Genomic DNA, 10,244 nt, shown 5'->3' on the forward strand with positions numbered 1-10,244 from the left:
CCTGCATTGGCAGGCAGACTCTCCACCACTGAGTCACCAGGGAAGCCCCCTTGATTTATTTTTAGCTTAATTTTATACAAATATTTCACCTGCTACCTTCGAGAGGATTTGCATGTCTAAATACTCATTTTTTTTCTTACATATGACTATAGTAAATATTTTCCAACATATATAAGATTAATACATATTGCACTATATATTTTATATTTATATTGCTCAAATTTTTTTCACTAGTAGAAAGTCTTATGATGCCAGTGATGCTTGCTTTTTTAAAATATCAGTTCACCTCTGTGAGTAGATTGTCAGTTTATAGGCCATTCTAGGGAAAGGTTCTGATGCTCAGTAGAATCTAAAGGAATCCAGTGAGAAAAACAGAAGCTAAAATGTATCTTCAATGTCTCTTGATTAATTCAATGCTCTTGGAATATAGAAAATTCTGGATAAATCTATGAAGCTAAAGATTTCATTCTTTTCGGGTGGCAGTTAAGATACCACAGCAGTCCTACCACATTTTGTCTCAGCTTACTATTTCCCAAAACTAGGATAAAGGAGTGGCTTGAAGGAAAAACAGTTGAAGTTAACACAACCACCAATTTGGCCAGACATCCCTGCAGTTTAAGGAAAACCCAACCTGTTAATGAGATGGAAGAAACATGAATGATGAAGAGGAAGAGGAAAGACATCACCATTTTCATGGCTCTTTTATGGGCCTCTGTGCTGAGATCCTTTGAGCTGGGGTTGAGCTGCAAATTCCTGATGTGTCTCATCAAGGAGAGAAATAAGAGGAGCAGTGAGGTCAGGGACAGAAGAAAAGGGATTAAGTTGATGAAGTTAAAAGCAATCAAATGGTGAAGATAATGAGTTTCACTTACATCTGAGGACCACGTTGAATTTCTTGCATATATTTTGTAGCTGTTAGTTGAGATATGATTAAACATATATATTGATTCAGAGTTCAAAAACAGTAAGGACAAAGACCCCAAGAGAAGCACCAGTACCACACTACAAATTCGCCACCGTAGCCAAGTGAAGCAGGGGTGGGAGAAGTTGGCTACTTTAAAGAAGTAGAAAACACTTAGACAGGTGGCAAACCAAGTAGCTAGGTGATTAGACAGTATCCAAAAAATATTAACAACTTTTGTTAGTTTATCAATGGCATATAGGTGTGGCCATAGTACCAATAAAAATGAATCACATAGTATTACCCAAAGTTGACTGATTCTGGAGATAGCCAGGCCTGTGAGGATGCAGTCAGCTGATGAGAGCTTTTGTCTCTTCACCAGGTCGATGCAGTTAACTAGTACAATGAACCCATTCCCCAACATTCCAATCACGAATCCTCCTATTGTTGCTACCAGAAAAGTATTTTCAATTCCAGATGGCATTTCTGTAGAAAGAATTCAGAAAGCTAATACTATTTTTCACTGATTTTTCTTGCTATTGTTGTTGTCCAAGTGTTGTAGAATGGTACCCATTTTGATCCTTTTCAAAAATACTTAGTGAAATTCAGATACCATCTCACATATCTTCATAAAGACCTTTCTCTTTTATTCTAAGCGTAGTTCTGAAATTTATGCAAGGAGATCCACTCCCATAGCTCTAAATGGAAAATTTGAACATTGCTTTCATCGGCTACTGATTTCCAAATTAAACCTTGAATGTGCCCAGTCATCATTGGTGCTGGCAGCAATTTTCCACTTGTGGAGACATCTGGAAAAGGAAAATCAGGTATGCAAACATGCAAATGTGAGACAGATTACTTTACACTCATTTGTACTTCTTTTCTCAACAGAAACCCGATGCCCTTTGGATTCAGGTTTCTTAATTTTCATAGTATTCTCAGAAAATAACCTCTGAAACAGAAGCATTATTCATCAATTTCATTTAATAAAACCCATAACATTTCAAATACTGTTACAGATGAACAAAACATAATGAAAAGAAGCAATGTATAGGATCTCACAGAGTCATGGAAGAAATAACTTGAAATAAACTATTACTGTTGTATATGACAAAAATTGGAGCAAAATGTAGTTGCAACACCAAGGATGGTGTTACAAGATCTATAGTCGATAGTTAATTCTCATTTCCTAAGGACAAAGACAACTGGCTTAGGGTTTGAAGCTTTTTAAGATTTCTTAAAGAAATAGATTAAAAGGGAAGTGATCTTCCAGATAATGTGCAAAGGTACCAAAATCATACCTCTATCTGAGCTCCTACTGTGAATTTTTGAACTTTGTTTCCAATGAGCTACTGCCTATTTGATTCTGAATTAGCTATCATCAACTGAGAGGAGAAAATAATAAGAAAAAAGCCAAAAAAAAGCAGGTGATGGATGAGTAGGAGATAGGTTCTCCTTTTCATTAATTCTGCTTTTGATAAAATTCTTCTTCTCTTAAAAAATTGATTTATAAGTAAAATGGATTTTCACTTCAGCAAACAACTAACTCTAATGCAATGGTTTACAACCCTGACTGTAAACTGTAGCCTCTCTCCCACCGCCCACCCCCATCTCATCCCTCTAGTTCATCACAGAACCCTGAGCCCATTGAGCCAACTGTGACTGTGGTTGACAAACAACCTACATCGTGTCCATCTCAGCCTCTCTATGTGATGCTTAGGCACTCACCTGGGCTGAAACTACCTGTGGAAGTCCTCACAGACATATCCCCACCACCCAGTGTTGTATCTGAACTGGCTGTTTTGGTTATTATTATGATTGCAAGACCCACTTCAGTAGCAACCATCAGGAAAAAAGCAGTTTATTACTCACAGATCCAGAGAGTACATGATACACCCAGGGCCATACAGTGAAGTCATGAGGAGAGAGGGAGAAAGCACCTGGGACTCTGCCTTTTAAGGTTTGAGGGTAGGGTGCCTAGGGTTTCACAAGTTCACTCTTTAATGGTGAAATTAAATGTGAGAGGGGGAATTAGGGCTCTTGAGGGGAGAAACGGAGTCACTTGAGTGAACGGTCAGTTATCTAGTTTACCTGGCATATTCTAAAGGGGAAACTTCATGGGTTGGGGGCAACCTGGCATCTTATCTAGGTGTTTATTAGCAGTTAGACAGCTGGCAATATGTCCTGTCAAGATGGAGGCCTTTAGGAATTCCTTGGTGGTCCAACAGTTTCACTGCCGAGGGGTGGTTTCAATCCCTGGTTAGAGAACTAAGATTCCACAAACCACATAGCCCAGCCAATAGAAATAAAAGACAGAGGTCCTAGAGATGGATGCCTTGGCAATCAAATGCTTATTGTTAGGCACTTATATTATATGACCTTAGCCACCTTGGCAGTCACCTACACTCCACGAGGAAGGGAACTATTTTCTGTCATCCACTGATCTCTTTCCAATTCCTAGAATAAGGAGGGTTTGGCAAATAGAAGACCCTCAATAACTATTTGTCAAGTGAATGAGTGCTAACTCGGTTGGTAATCTTATTGAGAACACAGAAAAAGAAAATGAGTTAAGATTTGATGGTGAAACTAGTATTAGAGCAAGAAAAGATGGAAACCCTTTAAAACTAGAGACAGTTTTATAACCTATGAACTCATGAGAGATTTATGTACTCACCTGAAATAACCAACACTGCTCTCTAGTCTTCTGGTTCAAATCAGAAGTCATACCAAATCATCAAGATCATTGTACACATCTGACAACCAAGATGTGAGAGTCTTTGAAAGAGAACTACTTTAAGCCCAGGGAGTTGAAAATGGGTAGAAAACTCTAGCTTTTGTGGCAGGGGAGCAAGAAAGCTTAGAGATCACTGATGTTTTCAGAAATGCTCTCACCTGGTATAGAAGGCTACCTGAGAAGTAGACTTCGCTGATAGGTGTGGTTTAGCAGAGACCAAAAACAGGCAGCAAATCAGCCAATAGATGCTCAGTCATGAAAAAACACTTGAGTTCATAGTTACACACTTTACACTAAAGGAGAAACTCAGTCTAAAGGATATAAGAACAAATTTAAAATCACAAGTGCCATACGCTATAAGTTAAATTCAAAGTCCAAGTTAACAATCACAGTTTAAGAAAGTCTACATAACTGCAGAACTATCTCAGTTCCTGGGGAACTGTCTTTATATCCTTTATTCTTACAATGATTGATTTATACATGCAAAAAAAAAGTGCTATTGTATGTTCAAATGAAAAGCATATCATTGCAAAAATTTTAGGTAGATAATGATTCATTAAATTTATGTATATGCTATAATAGCAATCCAAACAAATCAGTCTAAACTTGTAATAATGACTATAATTGAAGTCAGAAAATTTGTGAACATTGATTTTATAATTGTCAGTAGGAAGAATTACATTTCCTCCAAGAAATAGTGAGAAAACACATTGAGAGAAGTTCACTTTGGCCTAATTCAAACAAAATCCTGAATCTGGAGTGATACTGAATAATACTAATGCAGTAACAAGCTACTGCTTATGTGAATGTAAATGAAGGTGACTCAACTGAAGATCTTAATCATTAAACTTTAAACCTTCTATCACTAATACTATCTTTCTTTTGACTTGAATTCTTCCTGTCTCCTCCTTGTGTCTGTTACATCATCAGAGACCTTTCTATTTGCCTCTTTCTGTTACCTTTCTGTTAATGCAAGTTCCTGTGCCCTAGGCCACACAAACTGGAACAATGGAGTTTAGGGCAAAGAAAGGTTTACTGCAGGGAGACAGGTGGTTCCTATCCTAAAATGTTCTGAACTCCCAGGGTTGCAGCAGAGCATTTTCAAAACCCAGGTGAGGGGAATGTCCCAGATTGTGCACAGTTCTCTGATTAGCCGATGGTGAGGTAGCCAGGTGATGTCACAGGTGTTCACATTATTAGGCCTCAGCTCTAGGAGGCCTGGGGCTATGTGCTCACCAGTCATCAAGCAGATACCACCTTCCATTTGATGGGGGTTTTCACATCAGCAAAACAACTCAGGAAATGTGCATCAAGTACTATTATCTCGGTACTTCAGAGAGGAGCTAAAGCAGAGGATACGAGGGAAGGCCTGTAGGGAAGGTCCCGTGGGGGCCTGCTCAGTTACATTTCCCTTCCCTGAGCCCACATTTTTAAATTTCCCAATAGTCTCAGGCATGAGGCAGAATTAGAGGAGAATAAAGTTTATTAGAGTGGGAGATGCTGTTAGAACAGTGGGGAGAACCAACGGAGTTGGACAGAGTTGCAAAGAGTTAGACACGCCTGAGCGACTGAACTAAATAGTCTCAGAGAAGCCAGCAACAAATGCTCCCCTAGTTGTGATGCTCTCTGATCCTGTTAATAGAAAGATGTCCCATTTATTTGCAAGCAAATATATAACCCCTCATTCTTTTCTTGAATCACAACTTAGAGCTTCCACATATTGACCTTAACAACAACTTCTTTTCTAGTTGCTAAATGAAAGCTCTAGCCTTTGTGTTTTTCAGGTAAAAGGGATTTTCAGTGTTTCATTGGCTTCTGTGTTTCTAGGTCAAGAAGCAGTCAACTGGGACCCGGGCCACAGCGTGAAGGGACAAGGATTTAATCATTCATACCTGAAGGATATTTGCTCGGCTTAATCACTGCTAGAGGGCTTCCAAGGTGGCACAGTGGTAAAGAATCCACCTGCCAGTGCAGAAGAATCAGGAGATGCATGTTTAATCCCTGGGTTGGGAAGATCCCCTAGAGAATCCCGTGGGCAGAGGAGCCTGGTGGGCTGCCGTCTATGGGGTCGCACAGAGTCGGACATGATTGAAGCGACCTAACAGCAACAGCAGCAGCAGGAGGTTATTATCATTCAGTCTTTCTTCTCCAGATTTCATGGGACAGACCAGCAACATATATGTTGGGAGTGGCTCTTCTTGTATTGTGGCTTGTCTGCCACTGAGTCACCCACAGAGTCTCTTTTTACAGGGCTGCGGAGCTTGATCTCAGATGCCATTCAAGCATACAGCTTATAATATCTATACATCAATTGTAATTACTCTAGCCTATGGCCTGGTCTTTTATTAGTCCTTTGGTATACTTCTTTGACAAGAATAGGGCTCTATTCCTTATAATTCCATCTTCCTGAGGTTGCTGCAGAAGTATGGACTTACTCCTACTTAGACATTTACCCTGAAGTTTCACTTATTAGAAGCAAAGTTTGCTTATTACTTTACATACTTTTCCAAAGAGAAATTTAGTAACTAAAAAAAACTAAAGTAAAACTTTAGTGTTACTTTTGGTTATTATCTTATAAAGAGTGCAAGATTATCTTTAAAGTCATTTGTATGAAAGACTATCCAAGACAAAACAAACTCAGCCAAATGTATTCAACTTGATTTGCACATTATTTTTTACCAATCCAAGATAACTACAATGATAATCTTTGTAAAATACTAAGTTAATGTCCAAAACAATATATGTACATTTTATTTTGTAAAATGAAAGTTACTTTTTATAGCAGACACTATTTTTTTTAACTTTTTATTTTGTTAGAGTATAGCCAATTAACGTTGTGATAGTTTCAGGCAGACAGCAAAGCGACTCAGCCATACATATACATGTATCCATTCTCCCCCAAACTCTCCACCTATCCAGTTTGCTACATAGCATTGAGTAGGACACTCTATTTCTTATCCTTAAAACCATCATCAGAATCATTATTGTAACTGATACACAAAAGCACCACAGAGTCTAGATGTGCTAGGCATTTCAGTTCAGTTCAGTTCAGTCTCTCAGTCGTGTCTGACTCTTTGCAACCTCATGGACCGCAGCACGCCAGGCCTCCCTGTCCATCACCAACTCCCGGAGCCTACCCAAACCCATGTCCATTGAGTCGGTGATGCCATCCAACCATCTCATCCTCTGTCGTCCCCTTCTCCTCCTGCCCTCAATCTTTCCCAGCATCAGGGTCTTTTCAAGTGAGTCAGCTCTTCACATCAGGTGGCTGAAGTATTGGAGTTTCAGCTTCAGCATCAATCCTTCCAAAGCACATTCAGGACTGATCTTCTTTAGGATGGACTGGTTGGATCTCCTTGCAGTCCAAGGGACTCTCTAGAGTCTTCTCCAACACCACAGTTCAAAGGCATCAATTCTTCTGTGCTCAGATTTCTTCACAGTCCAACTCTCACATCCATACATGACTATTAGAAAAACCGTAGCCTTGACTAGACAGACCTTTGTTGGCAAAGTAATGTCTCTGCTAGGCGTTTAGTTTCCTACATATGGTGTTTGAGGGTGGACAAAAATATTAATAATTTAACATCATTCCTAGCTTCAGGGAACAGCCCTAAAGCAGTGCCCTTACCTATGGCTTTATTAAGGTTAACTTATAGATCACATATTTACCACCATCTAATTACAACTTTTTGTTTCTTTACTCTAATACAATCTAAAGATTAGATCAAAGGTAAACCTTAAAAAGGATTATTTCTAATAATTTCCATGATATATACAAGTATAGCATCTCTGCAATATTAAAATTCATACCATCATTTTGAAACTTTATAAACTTTCTTATCCTTAACCGTATTTACAATTTGTAGTCACCTTATATAAATTCAGATTCTTTTAGTCCAAACAACACTATACATACACATGCATGACCAAAATTTACACTAAACATGTAATGTTCTATTAAAAAATTTCTGTGTCTTTAGTACTGACCTGTTTCCATTTGTTTCTCTAAGAACTCTACTGATCAGATTACAAGAAAATGTATCTGCACAGACAAAAATATATTCTCAAACTGTAATTATGATATTTTTGTAAGAGCAGTAGTGTGATTTTGAATTAAGGATAATTCTTCCATATATGTTTACTTCTATTACATAACATGATAGAAATATTGAATTCTACCACTCTTAAAATACATACTCCATATCCTGGAATTTAGCAAAATTAGTAAGTGCCCAGATACATCATTTATGATTTGGGGTTTCAAATTAAGATTAATATTATAAGCATGTTTTGAACTTCTACTTAAAGATAATTTATTTAATTTTGTACTATGAATACAATTCTTTTTTCCAAGGGAAATAAAAGTAATTTATTGGATAGATGTCAAAAAGACTTCTGATAAAATTTCACCCTCAATCCAGATAGAACCATTAATAGGCTTGGTCTAGGAGAACACTTCTTTAATGTGATAAAAACTATTGAAACCTCAAGATGGAGATGCCTGGTAACCTTGCTGTTTTGCAGTAGTGTTCTTATAACACTGATTGATGTAGGCATAGAAGATAAAGAAATATGGTAATTGATACAACATTGTAATATAAAAACAAATATTGGAAAGGAAGAGATCTTTTTCATTTTTTTTGCAGATAACGTCTATATTGGCAGCGGCACTATGAATATCACTGTTATTCCGAAACATCTTATTTCTTTGTTATCAATAAGACTCCCAATAACAATGCAAAGCCTTTTTTTTTTTAAGACTTTTGAGCTATGAGGTTATGTTTTTACCACCTATGACTTTAGCTGCTTAGTTAACTTTTCTATCAATATTTTATAGATCTTCTACTTTGTCAAGTTTAGGATTTATCTTAATTTCTAAAGAGTTACAAGCCTCATCTCCCATATACGAGTTGAAAGTACACACATCTTTTTCAGAGATCTAATTTGACTCTCTTTAAAAGAATATTTGAAACTTTTAAATATTGGTAACCAATGACCATGTGTCAATTATCATCAAAAGCAACCCGTTCTAGGGAAAATTTCAGTTATGCTCAACAATAACTAAAGGAACCCAAGAGAAAAAACAAAACAGTAGAAGTGGAAATTAACCCTCAAAATCTCCTTATAAAGTTTTCATCTTTGAAAAGACTCTGAAAAGTGTTTCTATAAATCCAATGGATTTTGTCTTTTCAAGAAGCTTTTAAGATGCTTCAGTACCTTCAAGGCTATCTGTCTTAATTGGCTGTTTCCCAGAATCAACATGAACGAGTGACCTGAAGGAAAGACATATAGTACTAACATGATGAACTTTGTGAACTTATTGTCCAAAAACCTATGAAACATCCAATTTGTCAATTGTGTGAATAGAAAATGAACCATGATAAGGAGAAGGAATGACGTCACCATTTTCATGGCTCTTTTATGGGCCTTTGTGCTGAAGTCCCTGGAACCCACAAAGTTGAGCTGCAAATTTCTGGTGTGTTTCACCAATGACTGAAATAAAAAAAAAAATGAGAGCAGGGACAGAACAATAGGAACGAAATAGGAGAAACTAAGAAGAATCTCACTTTTAATATAATGAGTTTTACTTTCAGCCAAAGTCAAATTGCCTTCATTTATTAAATTCCAGAAGAGATCACTAAATGTTTCTAGCAATAGAATGTCCAAAATCAGAAAGACCAAAGAAAATGCAAGCATCACAAGAATGACTCTGTTCATTCTCCACTTCAGCCAGAAAAAAAGAGAGTGGGAGAAATGAGCTATCTTAAGGAGACAGAAAATACTTAGGCAGGTGACAAGCCAGGTAGTCAAATGATTAGATATTCTCCAAAGTAAAGAAATGGGTTTTGCTAGTTTAAAAATGGCAAATACCTGTGGATCTAGTCCCATTATAAGTGATTGCAAAAAATACACCAACAGTTGGCTGATTCTGGAGATAGCCAAGCCAGTGAGGATGAAGTCAAATAAAGATGTCTTTTGGTTCTTAACGCATTCAGAGCAGAGTACCAGTCCAATGAACACATTGCCTAGAATTCCGATTAAGAATTCCATTCCTGACAGTATCAGAAAGAGTATACTCAACTCAGGGAACATTTCCACTGGACGAAATCCAGATTACTAATACTATGTCTCAATAAAAAATTTAGAATAAAACTACAGCAGAATACGATCCATTTCTGATCCTTATCTTCAGTGCTTTTATTGCAGTTCCAGTCTGAAGAAGAATTCTTGCTGTTGGATACAGTCTCATACCTAGAGAACCTTTCTGCTTTGATTGTAATGCCAATATCAATCCAGAAAGATCTGCTAAGTTTTACAGTCTTAAGCACTTTCATGGAAATGGTTTTATTTCTTTGAGAGAGCTACTAATTTTCAAGCCAAATAGTTTGTGTGACCATTTATCATGGGCAGAGACTGAAATTTTCCCCTTGTGGTGGTGATGAAAATGTTAAAGGCAAATATGCATGCAAATATGGAGAGGTTCTTTTTCACTGATTATACTTTCCTCCTCACCAGAAGTCCTATACCATTTGGATCAAAATATCTTAGCTTGCTTTAGAAATAAGCTAAGTAATTTAGGTATTATTCAATGATTATATTTTACGAGTG

At 37.2% G+C, this 10,244-nt stretch overlaps 2 protein-coding genes across 2 annotated transcripts; both read right to left on the bottom strand.

The window, feature by feature from the left end:
- Positions 1 to 446: 446 nt before the first annotated feature.
- LOC133043974 (taste receptor type 2 member 42-like) lies at positions 447 to 1,385 on the bottom strand. The gene has a single exon (XM_061125468.1). It carries the CDS (start codon positions 1,383 to 1,385, stop codon positions 447 to 449), a length of 939 nt encoding a protein of 312 aa, XP_060981451.1.
- Positions 1,386 to 8,798: 7,413 nt separating this feature from the next.
- LOC133043083 (taste receptor type 2 member 42-like) lies at positions 8,799 to 9,728 on the bottom strand. Its single transcript, XM_061123962.1, has one exon. It carries the CDS (start codon positions 9,726 to 9,728, stop codon positions 8,799 to 8,801), a length of 930 nt encoding a protein of 309 aa, XP_060979945.1.
- Between the last annotated feature and the right edge of the window lie 516 nt (positions 9,729 to 10,244).

The sequence above is a fragment of the Dama dama genome, chromosome 22 (assembly GCF_033118175.1).
Source record: "Dama dama isolate Ldn47 chromosome 22, ASM3311817v1, whole genome shotgun sequence".
NCBI classification, from domain to species: domain Eukaryota; kingdom Metazoa; phylum Chordata; class Mammalia; order Artiodactyla; family Cervidae; genus Dama; species Dama dama.